Below are 16,837 nucleotides of genomic sequence, written 5' to 3'. Positions count from 1 at the left end.
CTTTGAGAAATAATGGCATGTAGCAAGTGACCAATAAATATTACTGTTGTTGTTGTTATTATAGAGGGCTGGCTGTGTCCACTTAGGTTAAGAAGATTCACAAGGCTGTATACTCCAGTTTCCAGATAGAAATCTACAATATAGTGTGGATAGTGGCTGCATGTTATAATTTGCAATGGGTCACGTGCAGCCTTGCTGCAGAGCAGACAAATAGTCCAGAGGTCTTAGCATTCCTTCTGTGACATCCTCCTCTTTATATTTAAGACTATATTCATTTGTTTTACCAATTTCTAACTTTACTTTGCTATTGTGCACAGTGTTTTTGTAATCTCTAAGCTTTTCATGTAAAGCAGAAAGAATCTGTATTAGAGCAAGGAGCTCACTAAAAGCCAGAGGTGATGGTATGGTTTAGCAAGTAATCTCCATGAAGGGTGTGGCCGGTACACCAGACTGTAGGGGTGGCAGCCCGGTAAGGAAGAGGCAACTGTCCAGTTTGGAGGCATGGAATTCTCCTGATATTACAGCAGAACTTGAAAAAATATCTACGGGGCTCATTTATAAAATAGAGTCCTATTGTCTGCAGGACTTTCTTTTCTTGCATGGTAAAGTTCTTCCATATGAAAGATCTCGAAGGACGAGCCAAATGTTCCTCTAAAGGCACTTTAGTTATCAGTGTGCTTTGATATGTAATAGGTAGTTTTTGTTTTTAAGATAAGGACATGTTTAATATTTAGAAGGAGAAAACGTTAAAGAGGTTGTGTAGATCAACTCAATCATATAAAGCACCAGCTAAACGATTGGCAAAATGTTTCGTTATTCTTGAAATTTTTCATCCTAGTACCAGAATATCTCCTCTGTTGAACAGCGTTACTGCTGCAAGACTGGGATATGCTGACCCATAAGAGGAAGGCCTGGCTGTGACAGGGAGGGAAATTAGGACAAGGCTTGTAATATATAAGATTTTTCTCTGTTATCCTTCACTTTGAATTAGTTTTGATTCCTTGAGTGAGAACTCACCTCTCTGTGATCTGACCTAGGAGATATTGGCCAAGCTTCACTAAACAGAAGATCATTTCTTGACTTGCAGTGCTGAGAAAAACACTTGAATTCCAAAATATCTAACCCTAAGCAAGGTAAATGCTAGGAGTTTTAAAAGCTTTCCTGAAAGTCAGATAGAGAACTCTCATTTTAAAAAGTCAGTTATTGTAACGTACAGCATGGTGACTACAGTTAATAACACTGTATTGCATGTGTGAAAGCTGCTGAGAGAGTAAGTCCTGAAAGTTCTCATCACAAGAAAAAAAATTTTGTGAGTAGGTAGGGTGGCAGATGTTTCAAAAAAAGTCAATTATGTTTGCATCCTGTAGGCAGCTTCCAACAGGAGGTATTCCATTTTATTTTATTTTATTTTTTAATTTATTTAATTTATTATTTTTATTTTTGTCTGTGTTGGGTCTTTGTTGCTGCGCGTGGGCTGTCTCTAGTTTTGGCGAGTGGGGGCTGCTCTTGGTTGCGGTGCGCGGGCTTCTCATTGTGGTGGCTTCTCTTGTTGTGGAGCACGGGCTCTAGGCGCACAGGCTTCAGTAGTTGTGGCTCGCGGACTCTAGAGCGCAGGCTCAGTAGTTGTGGCGCATGGGCTTAGTTGCTCCGCGGCATGTGGGATCTTCCTGGACCAGGGCTCGAACCCATGTCCCCTGCATTGGCAGGCGGATGCTTAACCACTACGCCACCAGGGAAGTCCAGGTATTTTAAAATAGTTAAAATTTCTAGGTAGATTTTGTGAAGAATATTCTTTATCTGATATAATTTCTGAAAGCTTGTAAAGGTAAAAAAAATTCTTCCCTTAAAATTTTAATTTGTATTATGTTTACTTTAAAAAATGTATAAGTATACAGTGAAAAGAAAGTTTCCTTCAGAATTCTGTCCTCACGGTTCCCATTGTAGGATGGTTCTCTGCATTCCGTATACTTTAGAATAGAGAGAAAAACAAAAAAGAAGCAAACACAAAAAGTTCAAAAACAATCCAACAGTAAAGACCATTGGCGATGAAAAAACAGCAATAGGAGTTTGTCACTGTTGGTGAGTAAATTTGTAAAATAAATTTAATTCCACATTATTTAATGATAAGAGTAGCTTGTTATGAAACCTAAACTCTTAGTAGAAAAGGGCATCGAAACAGATAATTTAAACTTCCTCAGAGGTGTGTCAGGGATCCAGGAAATGAAAATAGTGAGAGGCTGAGAGCCAGAAGAGCTGAGTCCTTGTGTTCCATCTGACTCATGTTAACGGGGTCATGGCCTCTGTAAGGCAGTCTTTAGGTAGTGTAGGATTTAATTTAAATTTATTTATTTTTTTATTTCTGATGGTGTTGGGTCTTCGTTTCTGTGCAAGGGCTTTCTCTAGTTGCAGCGAGCAGCGGCCACTCTTCATTGCGGTGCGCGGGCCTCTCACTATCGCGGCCTCTCTTGTTGCGGAGCACAGGCTCCAGACGCGCAGGCTCAGTAGTTGTGGCTCACGGGCCTAGCTGCTCCGCGGCATGTGGGGTCTTCCCAGACCAGGGCTCGAACCCGTGTCCCCTGCATTGGCAGGCAGACTCTCAACCACTGCGCCACCAGGGAAGCCCCTAGGTAGTGTAGGATTTAGAGACCGTAGAAGAAGCTTAGGTCTTAAGAGCCTTGATCCTTCTTTCAATAAATCAAACATAACTTATTGATGGAGATAAATCACTGGCAAAAACAAACAAATGAGAAATGTCCAGCAGGTAACAATTCCAAATTGAGAAAGCAAGTAGACAAGTGTCAACACCACTGATAGTGACCTTGAAGTCTTTAGATAACTTGTGTGCTTTAACTCCACTGACCTGAATTGAATAAAATGTACTCTTTAAAAAAAAATTTATTATTATTGTTTTTAAATGTACTCTTTTAAACTTTATATCATAGGGGTATTTTAGTAAGCTTGTCTGGAAATAAGGACTTTGGTAATAAGAGACCAAACCTCAAGGAGGTTTGAGGCAAACACTTATTTTTCAAAGTTCAACTTAAAAGAGCAGTGCTGGACTTCCCTGGTGGCGCAGTGGTTAAGAATCCGCCTGCCAATGCAGGGGACACAGGTTTGAGCCCAGGTCTGGGAAGATCTCACATGCTGCAGAGCACCTAACCCTGTGTGCCACAACTACTGAGCCTGTGCCTTAGAGCCCATGAGCCACAACTACGGAGCCTGCATGCCACAGCTACTGAAACCTGTGCGCCTAGAGCCCGTGCTCCGCAACAAGAGAAGCCACCACAGTGAGAAGCCCGCGCACCTCAACTAGAGAAAGCCCGTGTGCAGCAGTGAAGACCCAATACAGTCAAAGATAAATAAATAAATTAAAAAAAAAAAAAGAGCAGTGCCATTTTCAGAACATGATTCTTGGTTATCAAAGAAATGCCTGACTTGGGACGGTGAGGGTTTCTAGGCTTACAGCCATGATGCATAGAACTATGTTTTCTGTGGTTACACATTAAAGCCAGAATGTTGCTGTTTCATCTTAGAATGGACTTCAGAGTTTTAGAAGAGTTTCTTTTCCTTGTAGAAAACAGCAGGGTAAAGAAAGGTATATAGTTGAGTTCTTACATTTTTAAGGGGGCTCTAAAAGCAGATATTCTGCGGGTTGTGGTTAGTGTGTAGAGTATAAAAAGCTGCCTTTTTCTAGTCGGTATGAATTTATAGATAAATATGAAAATGTACTTATGTGTCTGTATTTTGAAAACCATTTGTTTTGAAATATGAGGAAAACCATATAACTGTTTTGAAATATGAGGAAATGGAGTGGATTTCATTGAGTTGTATCATGTTTTCATTGTCTTATGTTTGAACTTTTACTAATAATTTGATTTCATTTTAACAGATCTTTTTGTTTTTACCTTCTTTTCGTGTTTGGCGTGCGTACAATATACTATGTCGCTTATTTTGGATTTAGTTGAGCATGCAGCATATTGCCTGGTGTATAGCAGCTGGTGCTTAATAACTGTTCATTTGAGTCCATGAATTTAATATATGGCTATTGTATTAAGATGTTTGCTGACATAATCCTTTTGATGGTTCATTGTTTTCCATTAACCATTTATTTTCAGGTAATTAAAAGGAGATTTTTTAATAGAACATTATAAAAAGAAAATATTAATATTGGTGCTCTGGTTAATATAGACATTTAAAAATTTTTAGAGAGGAAAATAGATTGGTTGACACATTTAAAAACAAATGGCATAATATGAAAAGCATAGATAAATTTTCTGGGAGTGGGTGTGGTGTGTTAGGGAATGAAAAAGGATGAATAGACTTTACATATAAGATCAAGAGTAAATCTTCAAAAATGATTCCTGCTATAACAAAGATGCCAATAATTTATCTCCCATTGTATCATTCTCCTTTCTTGGAGAGAAATATATTTGGTATGCTCTAATTCTTACATTATGATTGAGCTGTAAAAAGTATGAGCTAGTATCCCTCCATCCCGTACAACTTATGTATGAATGCCATAGAAATTGAAGTCGAAAGTTGTTAAATTTCACTGATTGTGAATTGTCTCTGTGGTTACACGAACTCTTTTTATTCCCTCTTTCTAGTCATACAGTTTATCACGAAAGAAAATTGTGCACTACACCTGTTTTGACCAACGGAAAAGAGCAAATGCAGCATTTTTGATAGGTGCTTATGCCGTAAGTACTTTTTTCATGATTATTTTCTATAATCAGGCCAATGGAATGCTAACACTGTCAGATAAAATCCAGGCCACTTTTTCAGTGGAATTGGGAGATGGTGAAGATTATTAGCAGCTTGGGAATTGATCTGGAATGGAAAGTGTGGACCAGTATTGATCATCTGTTTACTCTTGGATCTTATTTTCCATTAGCTAATGAGAGAATCTTGGGACTGCAATGTGTAGCTTGTATTCCACAGTTGTATAGGTGTTTTTAATAAAAAGAATACCCAGAAAGGATATTTACAGGAAAAAAATATATAGTGGAAGATTATTAAAGACTTAATGGTTTCCTTTTTTTGGGGATAAGAGGAAATCCTTGACTGCATGGGGAAGGATCATCATTATTATTATTATCAGTCCATTTATTTATCTATACAAGTGTTTGCAGTAAGCAAACTGAATATAAATCCTGCTTATATTGCAACTTCCCTAATGACTAGACATGACTTTTCAAAAATAATTTTGATTAGAAATTTTGTTCTCTGTAGGCACTAAAATGTGAATGTGAGTTCCACGTGAATGTGCTACACAATTTTTTTTTTTTTTAAACTTTTTTTTACTTCTGCGGTACGCAGGCCTCTCACTGTTGTGGCCTCTCCCGTTGCGGAGCACAGGTTCCGGATGCGCAGGCTCAGTGGCCATAGCCCACGGGCCCAGCCGCTCCGCGGCATGTGGGATCCTCCCGGACCGGGGCACGAACCCGTGTCCCCTGCATCGGCAGGCGGACTCTCAACCACTGTGCCACCAGGGAAGCCCATGTGCTACACAATTTTGTTGTGAATACTTCTAGAATTTTCTATATATACTGGGATTGGGCAGGCAGGGGAGAGAGGTGTCCTTTTCCCTCTCATCCTTCAGGAAGGTCGGTGTTTCTCTAAAGCCTGGAAGCTCACTGCTGCATGACCTTTCAGCGGCTTCCTTCTGAAGACCTTGATGGAAGGAGGCACCAGCTACTAGACATCAAACTCTGCCACATCAACCCAAAAGCTTTGGGGGAAAAAGCCCAGCTGTGCTGTTGAAAAGACTGTCAGCTGTTGCAGGGTGTAGGCTGAGGATAGTGGCAGGCTGACAGCCAGACCGCAGCCCGGGGCCTTTTTTCCAGAACTGAGATGCCCAGCTCTGTCCACCTTTTCTCATCAGGATGTGGCTACAGTAAAGCCTTGGGCCATCCCTTGTGGTACTTTTCTTTCCTGCTCCATAGACAGCATGCTATAGTATTTGGAATCATGACTAAGAATCAGAAGCACAGTTTTTCATCCTAAAGTGGCTCTGTGATGAGGGGTAAGCCACTTTATCTTTCTTAGCTTTACTTAGTTTCCTTATCTGTAAAATGAGAGGGTTGGATATAATGACCTCTAAGTTTCCTTCCAATTCTGAGGATACTAGGATTATTTGTAGCGCCAGCCAGGCTCTTGCTTTTATTTTAAGAGCATGCATGAAAAGCTGGCTGTTGGCATGAAGGTTCAGTGAAGTGCTGGTTTAAGCTGAATTAAGCAGGCATGCTTATTTTTCACTTTGATAATTACTATTTATTTGAAACTGATAATTGACACCGTGTTTAAATTATGGAGAGTCTGTAATAACCTCTGGATTCAAGCCACGTAAACAAGCCTGTCTTCCTGAGGGGTTTTGTGATGTTTTTGAGCACGTTATTCGAGAGTCCTTTGTCACAGGGATTGCCATCAGGAAGAGGTCATTTGTTACTCGCTCCTTCCCCGCTCTTCCCCTCCTTCACCCCTTCTTTCTCTTATTTTCTTTCTTAATGCCCGTCCTTCCTGTTTTTAGTGTCTTCCTTAATTTCAGCATGGCACCTTTGGAATTTTGAATGGAAGTTTAGTTCTAATAGATACGTTGAGCTTGGGGATAAAATATATCTTCTAATGCAGAAGTTTCCACCACTTTAAAGCAGCCAAATGAAAGAAAAGCAGTCTGAGGAAATGCTGAGGGCAGCATGAGCTTGTCTTAAATGCTGATTACGGTCCTGAGAGGCAGTGTAATTATTATTTTACTAGTCATTTCCCAGCTGATTTTCTTTTCAAATTTGAGAAATGTGTTCCCCAGAAAGCTTTTTGACAAAACCCTTAATAAAAATGAGAACCAGGAATTGTAAACTTTCCTTAAAGAAAATTTTGTGCCTGCCTTTGTATTATATGTATGCATTTAATAGTTGACTCAAGTATTTTAAGAAGACAGTAATGGCCTTATACATACATCTCAGCTAAGATTCATATGTATTACATATTGCTATTTGGGTAAGTCATAATCTCCTGGGGGAATCTTCTTGGGCATAAAAGACTTTTACTTTTGGAGTAGCCGTGTAGCCAAACGGGGTGAGCTCTGTACATGTGTATTTTTCAGAATCCCCAGCTGTGAAGGTGTTCCTCTTTTTAATATGTGTTATCAGCCCTCTATCAAGGGGCACTGACGACTAATTTGTACTAAGACAAGCCTTTTTCCCTGAGCCTTATTCTTCTCATTTGTAAAATTTGGTTAATACCAGGGTTTTCTGGTCTACTTCACAGGATTATTATCAAGGTCAAATATCTAACTGCCTGTCTGATAGCACCACATAATATATCCAAATGATATGTCATATTTACTGTGGCAGAATTTTTTATTCCTTCTCTCCACAAACCTATTTATTCACCTACTCATTGCCTTTTTAGTAAATGAGCTACCATCAGCAACTTACTGAATCAAAGGATCGTAGTCATTTTGATTCCTGTTGTTTCCTCTTCCCACATTATACTCATCAGTAATTTCTAACTCTAAAACACATATTGAGTCAGAATACTTCTTTCCCTCTCTGTTGCTATCACCTAGTCGAAGCCACTGTCACCGTTCACCTGAATGCCCACCACAGCTTCATACATTGTCTCCTTTTCACACCCTTGCTTCCCTTTAATCCAGTTGCTACACAATTGTCAGAGTAATGTTTTAAAACTATAAATTAGATCATTGCCCTCTTTCAAATCTGTCTAATGATCGCTCGCTCTTCTTGGCATGAAATTCAGCCTCCTTACCAATGCCATGAAGGTCCTCCCTGATCTGGCCCTTTCTCCCTCTGTGATCACCTTACTCAAAGATGCTCCCATCCCGCTGGCCTTCTAGCCGTGGAATTGCAAGTGTGCTCCTGCCGGAAGGCCTTGATATTTCTGTTCTCTCTCTCTCACCTCAGGTTTTTACCTCAGACCCTTGCATTGCTTCTTCCGTCTGATCTGATGTCACCTCCTCAGAGAGACTTTCTCTTGAGTTTTACCTTGCTTCCTCCACCTCCAGTCACCCTCTAGCCCTTTGCTGTTTTAGTCATTGTTCTGTAGTACTCTACTACTTGAAATTATCTGGTTCATTTGTGTATTTACTTGTTATTTCTTTCCTAGGCTAGAGGGTAGGGACCTTGTCTGTTTTGTTCATTGCTGTGTCTAGGAGGTGATAAACTATTTAATCAGGGGTTAGGCCCAGGCATTCACCAGTTGAACTGGAAACTGGCCACAGTGGGGCCTTTCTGCTGTGCTGAATCATGGGAAAGTCCAGGGTTGGGGGCAGGGCCTCAGGGAAGAGACGAGGTGGCCAGCCTGGAGGGGACTGGAGGATTTACCAACTGGAATGGAACTATTTCGGTACTTGAACACTGAGCATCAGTTTAGAACTGTGCCTGGCCTATGGTAGGTGCTCCATAAATATCTACTGAATGAATGAATAATGGAATGATAAAATATGAAAGAAAGAAGGAAGGTGACTTTCTTTGGGTAACTTCAGAAAGAAACTGAAAATGATCAAATTGGATCAAATTGGACATAAAGTTTAAAGTCATGTCTTCCTCATTACCAGAAATATTTGCAGTAATGATTGAGCCAACCATGTTGTTTTTTTTAAAAAAATTTTTGGCTGCGTTGGGTCTTCGTTGCTGCACAAGGGCTTTCTCTAGTTGTGGTGAGTGGGGGCTACTCTTCGTTGCGATGTGCGGGCTTCGCATCGCGGTGGCTTCTCTGTTGTGGAGCACGGGCTCTAGGCATGCGGGCTTCAGTAGTTGTGGCACTTGGGCTCCGTAGTTGTGGCTTGCGGGCTGTAGAGTGCAGGCTCAGTAGTTGTGGCGCAGGGGCTTAGTTGCTCCGCGGCATGTGGGATCTTCCTGGACCAGTGCTCGAACCCGTGTCCCCTGCATTGGCAGGCGGATTCTTAACCACTGCACCACCAGGGAAGTCCCTCAACCATGATCTTTAAAGATGCAGAATCAAAGCAAAGGTTATAGACCAAGGACAGTACCTGTATACAAAGTCACATCACTATCTTGCTGCTTTTTTTTTTTCTTTTTTGATAAACTTTGTTTTCAATTATTTTTATTATGGTAAAATACTATATGTAAAATTTACTATCTTAATAATTTTTCTTTGTTTTTTATTATTTTTTATTGAGGTATAACTGACATAACATATTAGTTTCAGAGGTACAACAAAATGATTCAATATCTGCAAATAATTGCAAAATGACCACTACAACAAATCCAGTTAACATCTGTCACCATACATAGTTACCAAAAATCTTTTTTTCTTTGATGCATCTTAAGCATTTTTAAGGGTATAGTTCAGTAGTATTAGGTACGTTCATATTGTTGTACAACTATCATCCCTTGCTTTTGAGTGTGACATCTTGTGCAGACATTATGTACCTAGAGTCAGGGCTTTGCCTGTGGTTTCTCCGTTAGATCATGACTTTAAGTATGTCACAGAAGCTTTTGTGTTTCTATTTCCTTATCTGTAAGTGAGGGAGAGCCTTTTTATGTTTTATCTCCTAGAGGTGTCATGAGTATCAAAAAGGAGATAAAATACAGAACGTCATGTTCAGTAGGAAATCCACAAACCCTTCTCTGTGGGTGATCTGAAAGCCAGAGTTGCTGGAATGATGTGGCCACTGGAGATCACAGTGACGCGCGGCAGATGACAGGCACCCATTTCAGGGCAGTCCCCACTCATGAAGCATCTCTTTATCCCTAAGCTGTGACGTTGTGCTCCTTGAGATGGAGGGCTCAGATTTTAAGACTTTGTTGGAAAGATGTTTCCCTTCCAGGACAATACTCAGTGCAGTTTCTGTTTTAGAGTTAGGATGCTTAGATTATCATAGCATCCAAAATACTCCCATATGAATTTGAAGAAGATGACTTTTAAAAAATTAAAATCATGAATTAATTAGTCTCTTGCCACATGCTTAGAGACCAAATCCTCACTTGTTTCTGTATTGTTTTCGGTTCACAGAACTATGGTAAAGAGATCAAGGAGAATTTGGAGCAGGCCATGATGATTGAAGGATTGGAAAATAATTCAGAGTTAAAGAATTAAGAATTTTTTCAGCTATGTGGAGGATTCTGGTTACCACATTGTGTGTTCCTTAACGCACTTGTTAAGGCCTCATATTGCTAAATAAGGGGTCTAATTATGGATTAACTGGGACTGGCCTGAACCAGATGTCATGTCTGAATCAGGGATGACAAGGCTAAGGTTTGTAGACTTTCCAACCATATCTATGTCTGCTATTTGTTTTGTAGACCATACTTAAGGTCTTAGCAGTTATATTATACCTCTAAGTCTACTACTAATTGCAGAGAAGCCATTCTCCATCTGGTGTAGTGGTTGAGAGCAAAGACTTCAGCAGAGCCACAGGCTTGGCCTTGAATTCACTTGTTTTTTGTGTGTCTTGACCAAGTTATTTAACTCATCCAAACTCCTGTTTTTTCCATCTTTAAAACAGAGATAATAACACTCCGCCTAACATAGTTGCAGTGAGGACTGAAGGAGGTCATGCTCATGAAGGTGTCAGGGCAGTGCCTGGCATTTTAAGCACTTAGGAGTGGCTGGTGCTCTAGGCAGGAAAGTTGTGTGGCCTTCCAAATCTCTTTCTGAGCCATTGTCTTACTTCGCCTGAAGAGCCGAAGGCTGCTCCTGCTCGCCTCTTTTTCTCTGCTTGTCTTCCCTCCTTTCCATCCCTTTTCACACTTAGATCCTCCCTTGACTCAGTAACACTCAGAAGGTTGTTAATGTGATGATTGCTTAGGATAATTCACTGGAAGGTGTGAAGGTGTGTGTATGAGTATTTTCCCCCTCCTAGGACGTTATCTGCATTCTAAAGGAAGAACCTGTCTAAAGCAAATGAATTTCTCATTTTTGAGATGTGTATTCAAGTATTCATTAGTTCAGTGAGTATTTATTTAGCTCACATGAGCTTGACTCAGCATTGTGGTGGGCTCTGGGAAATAAAATAAAAATTTTTTAAAAAAGAAAGAAATAAACAACGAAGAGAGAATGAATGCCTAGCTTTAGAATAGGGGAACAGATGAGCAACAAGTAATTTGGGAAAAGTGTGTAGTAATAAGTGCCAAATTTGGATAAAAATTCATTCAACAAGTGTTTTTCCAGGCCTTGTCATACATGAGGGCTTGTTCTAGGAGTTGAGGATACTAAGGTGAATAGCTCCCTGCCTTCTGGTGTCGGTGTTGGGGGACCAGGGTCAAACCTAGAGAGATTTGAGAGGGATCAAGGATGACCAACCCCAGTAGGCCAAGTTGGGAAGGGAATATCAGATGGGGGGCACGGCATGGAGGGGAGGATGCTTTTTGGGGAGGATAGGAGGGGTTGGGAAATGATTAAATTATTTTAAACATCTAGTTTGAAAAGAGGATAATTTAATGAATTTAATCTAACAAATTGGCATAACCACATTATAGAAGAAAAGTAGAAAGTTTCTCTTGTAATTATATCTCTCTAAGTTTGAACTATTTACTTAGGTATAATTGCAGTGTAGTTTTGTGAACCTTTTTTCCCTTGGCCTACATATGTTTTGCCTTTCTGTTACCTACGTGACCAAATAATATCCCCTTTAGAGTACATACCATTGTTTAACATTTTAGATTCTTTTCAAAATTTTTTATAATGTGACAAACAACTTTCTGCACTGTAAATGCTTCTTTCTGTGGATTTTTGTCTTTAGATTGCCAGAAGTGTGATTAATAGATTAAAAAAAAATCAGCATAACTTTAGGCTCTTGGAGTATATTACCATATTTCAGCCAATTTCCACTAAATTTGGTATCATGTGGACTCTTCAGTGTTATATACCTTTGCATAATGGGGATAAACACTAAAGATTTAAAAATTTACTTGGTGGGGCTGGGGGAGGGAAGGATTGGGAGTTTGGGAATTGCAGATGCAAACTAGTATATATAGGACGGATAAACAACACGGTCCTACTGTATAGCACAGGGAACTCTATTCAATATTCTGTGATAAACCATAATGGAAAAGAATATGAAAAAGAATATATATGTATAACTGAATCACTTTGCTGTACAGCAGAAACTAACACGTTGTAAATCAACTATACTTCAGTAAAATAAAAAACCATAAAAATTTAATTGGTGAAAATATTTCATTGTTTTACTAATCATTTTTTAATGATTAGTACCTAGGTTGATTATTCCTGTAGTTTTATTTGTGGGTTTATTAACTTTTTGAATAGCTTGTGTTTTTTAAATTTGTTTATTACTGTATTTGGACCATTAAAAGTTGAAAAGTTACTATCAGTCTCTTTCCTTTAAAAAAAGAAGTCATTTCCCTGTGTCTAATTTGTCTCAATAGATGTAGACCCCTAGAAATCACATCCACCAGTCCAAGTTTCTGTAAGAAATTAGAAAGTCCGTATACCTTAAGTTCTGTTACTTATCAAAATGCTGTATTAATAAGTACTTCTGTGTGGTTGAATACAGAGGTGGTTCATTGGAACTGCTGATAATGGACTTATTGATTATTTAACACTGAGTGGCTTACTGAATTTTACAAAAAATTATATTTGGGACAGTATTATTTAAAAGTGGTTAACGTGTGTGTTTGTGTGTGTGTGTGTGTGTTTAAATCATTGGAAAATGGTAAACGAGGCCAACTGACTCTGAATTTGTCTTATTTCTGACTCACAGTTCATCCATAAATTGCAATTTCAGAACTGCTTTAAATTATCATTAAAAAAACTATAGGTTAAACAAATGTTATTTAAAATGTAGGTCAAATTATCAAGAAAATAGTTGGTTCAAAATAATAAAGGTGTTTACCTTAAATATTTATTAAAATAGTAATAAAGTGGATGTCAGCTACCAGTGTTCTGTCAACCTCTGTGGCTTCTTGGTAAACCTACCAGGTAGCGTTTGCTTCTGCTTATAGAAATTGTGGAGAGGAAGGGAGGAGTGGCTTACGGCTGGGGCAGGGCAATTTCCTGTTTGCAGTTCCTTCCTTTTATAGCTTGATAGGTAAGAATGCTAGTGCCTGAAAGTGGGCCAGAGAGGCTTTTATCCTCGCAGGCTTGCATTTTTGGTGTCTTTAAGCAGGTCAGTCTCCCTAAAATCATATCGCATTTTCAATTTCAAACTCTTTGAATTTGGAAATTCTGTTAATCTTCTGCATATGGATAGAGCGATATTATCTTTTTCAACTCTCCTTGCATGTTTCATTTAGCTGTGGGCTAGAGAAATCAGCTGTTTGCTTTTCACTTGTGGAAGGTTTGTTTCTCAAGTTTAACTGTCTTTTCTTCCCCCCTTCTTCCTGCTAACAAGTTTCCTCTGTGCTGTAAACACACACACAGACACACACACACACAGACACACACACACTGTATTTAGGACAGTATATTTCAAGGGTGATACTGTGTCTGCTCACACAGTTTTGAATCTCATTAGTAGCCTTGAAAAGACATATACTTTCTATGTGAAAAGCTTATTCCGTTTGTTTCATTTCCATACTGAATTCAGGGGATGTACTTTTTTAAAAAAATTTATTTATTTTATTTTTGGCTGCATTGGGTCTTCCTTGCTGCACGCGGGCTTTCTCCAGTTGCGGTGAGCGGGGTCTAACTCCTTGTTGCGGCGCGCAGGCTTCTCGTTGCGGTGGCCTCTCCTGTTGTGGAGCACGAGTCTCCAGAGAGCAGGCTCAGTAGTTGTGGCGCACGGGCTTAGTTGCTCCGCGGCACGCGGGATCTTCCCGGATCAGGGCTCGAACCCGTGTCCCCCTCATTGGCAGGTGGACTCCCAACCACTGCGACCTCAGGGAAGCCAGGGATGTACCTACTTAATGCTTGGAATGGGAAATTTCGTTTTGTTCCCCACAGCAGCCCCAGCATCTAGAACAGTGTCTGACGCATCCTAAGTGCTCAGTGAATACTTGCATGAATGACCGAATGTTTATTTGATAAATAAACATTAGTAACATTGATAAAAACATTGATAAATAAGTTATCTTCCACGATTCTTGAAAGTTTGATATGGGGTAATTAAAAAGCTGGAGTGCTTAAAAATAAATTAGGAAGTCAGTACTAATTATAGAAATAACAAGAATCACAGTGTTTTGAGGCATTACTTTTTTAAATTTACGGAGTAAAATAAGGTGTTTTAAATAGCTCTCTAAAATTTTAGAACTGAAATGGACTTTGTTAATATATATAAACATTTGAAATCAGTATTATGGATGATAGTCTTCATTTTAGCCCCAGCATTATTTCTGTTTTTCTCAGTAGCGGAAAATCCTTATTTATGCATATAAGGTGTTGTTTAAAAATGTCAACCACTTTTTTAACAGTTGTCCTTATACTCTCCATATACTTTTCAATAAGAACTAATTCAAATGCTCAAAAAAAAAAGAATACTGGAAAAATTTTCCATCAGTTGCATTAAAAAAATTTAACTGTATTCATTTTTTGTTGTTGTTGTTTTGTGTTTTTTTTTGCGGTACGCGGGCCTCTCACTGTTGTGGCCTCTCCCGTTGCGGAGCACAGGCTTCGGACGCGCAGGCTCAGCGGCCATGGCTCACGGGCCCAGCCGCTCCGCGGCATACGGGATCTTCCCGGACCGGGGCACGAACCCGTGTCCCCTGCATCGGCAGGCGGACTCTCAACTACTGCACCACCAGGGAAGCCCAACTGTATTCATTTTTTATGGAAAAAAATTAGAAAAGAGACACTGAAAGCCCTGAAGACATTATTCATTATCATCATGTGACTTGGTGCTAAAAAACCCCAAAAGACTCACTTTTGCAGAACGACTGAAGTATCTCTGTAAGAAACTGACTAGGAAAAAAAAAATCCTGCTCCAGTCCTGCTTTCTCAGATGGAGAATCTGAGACCAGAGTGGTCAAGTGTCTTGCCCAGGGTCAAATCCAGTTAGTGAAAGAGAGAGACTAGAACCCTCCGCCAAGTTCTCAGTTGGAGGTATATCCACCCACAGCACATAGCTGAGCAGTGCTAGTCTTGTAATAATACTGTGTCTAAACCACGATATTCTGCAGAAGATTCAAAACAGCATGTAGTGTGAAAGGGTAGGATGTTCCAGTTGGAAAGCAATGTTTCCAATACACTGGTCATGCAGTTTCTCTTCCAGGCAGCATCTAAGCTTTAATTCTGGCTGATGGAGCTAACACCCCAATAAGTTTGTGTAGCAACCAGGTGAAATGGCAGTTTTCCTCACATTCGCCTCAGTGATGTCTATGAATGTCCTAAAGTGGTTCTAAGTGTCAGGAGTGATAGAAAACAGGAGATAGAAAAACAGAACCAAGGAGTGACGTGAAGTAGTTTATCTTAGGACTGGGTTTTCCAAGTTTTTTCACTATAATCCACAGTAAGAAACATATTTTACATTGCAGCTTAGTTCACATACTCATACACACACACACACACACACACAGACATGCACATACCATTCACATGAATAATTGAAACAAAAGGTTCATGAAACAATTTTTACCTTACAGTGGGTGAGGTATACTGATGTTTTATATTCCGTCCTATTTTATTAAAGAAAAGTCTTTATCCATTAAATTGATTTTGCTGCTCACAGCCATTGGAGAATCTGCTTGCTGTGCTTAGATCTGAAATGTATTTGCGTGTTTTTTAGGGCATCGATTTTGACACTGAACATGCAGGTGATTGTTTGGCCCATCTGGCCCATCTACAATTAACGCAAACAGCTGAAGTAAATTTTTAAGTGTCCTGAACTCCTCAGAGGTGCCTCTCTCTAAATATCAAGATGTACAGCTGGCTCCCACATGATTTTCATTCATTTGCTACTTGATTATTAGAAAAAGCTGAGTTTGTTTTAAGCCCTCAAATAATACAATTTATCTTTGCACATCGCACTTCCATTTAAATCACTGTGTTTCCCTCAAACTCCTCTCCTACGTATCCCCTTCTTCCTGGCAGCCCAAATGTGCATTTATTCATTTGGGGACAACCTTGAATGAGAAACGTCTGTGCTTGGGTCAGCACTGGGGGCCCTGAGGAGCCAGCGCTGAGCCTGCCTCTGGGTCTGTTATGTGAGTGCCTGTCCAGTTTAGTTTCTAAATTTGTGCTCATGATATGTGATGCCCTATTGACCTCACGACATCTAATCTTAAACCTTAGGTTTGTAAGGGTTTTTGAATGCATACTTTTAATCTATGTAAATTTTATTTCAAGTCTTTCTTTTCTATTTGACATAGTGAGTAAAATAGTGGCCGTTTCCCCATTATGGACAGTGAACTAATAACTGAAAAGCCCTCTCCACATGTACTTTCTGAAATTTTAAATAAAGCAGGAGCTAACTGCAGCTCCGTTGAGGTTGCTGTGTGTTGAGTTATTCCTAAGACTCTTAGTGCCCCAAATATGGTCACCACGGCAATAAACTCAGACCATGCCCATGCTGGCTACTAGGTCCCATGTCAGCGCCACTCTGCCCCTGCATCTTTCTTAGTTCTCTCCTTCACTGTGCCTCTGCCTCAGCCTTGCTTCCTGGTGTCCACCCCCTCTCACCTTCCATAATAAATGCTTAGAGGGCTTCTGAATTTTCATTATGGAAAACCAGGCTCTTATGATGAGAACCTAAAGCGAGGGATGTAGTTAGTCAGCAAATTCACGGTTAAAGTAAATAGTTGGGCTAGGTAAGTGTAAGTTCAGCCTGAAAGAGATATTTAGAGTTGCTGTAGTACCTCAGAGAATTATTTAATAGGGGAGTAACATTTGTGGTTCATAGTTTCAAATTAAGGAGCAGACAGACAAGCCTTTCCGTGTGAAGATACATACTGTAGGATGA

General features: G+C 39.7%; 1 protein-coding gene across 4 annotated transcripts in view; it reads left to right on the top strand.

Annotated features, from left to right (window-relative positions):
- The window catches only part of CDC14A (cell division cycle 14A), a 184,429-nt gene that overhangs the window by 27,156 nt on the left and 140,436 nt on the right, over nucleotides 1–16,837 (top strand). For all 4 annotated transcript variants that reach the window (XM_073810345.1, XM_019920029.3, XM_073810342.1 and 1 more), the window contains one exon: nucleotides 4,608–4,700. In XM_073810345.1, coding sequence (XP_073666446.1) covers nucleotides 4,608–4,700 — 93 coding nt within the window. Of the gene's footprint in view, nucleotides 1–4,607; nucleotides 4,701–16,837 lie in introns of those variants that run through there.

Source organism: Tursiops truncatus, chromosome 1 (assembly GCF_011762595.2).
Source record: "Tursiops truncatus isolate mTurTru1 chromosome 1, mTurTru1.mat.Y, whole genome shotgun sequence".
Lineage (NCBI taxonomy): Eukaryota > Metazoa > Chordata > Mammalia > Artiodactyla > Delphinidae > Tursiops > Tursiops truncatus.
The sequence above is the reverse complement of the archived record's forward strand: the minus strand, read 5'-3'. Positions and strand labels throughout refer to the sequence as shown.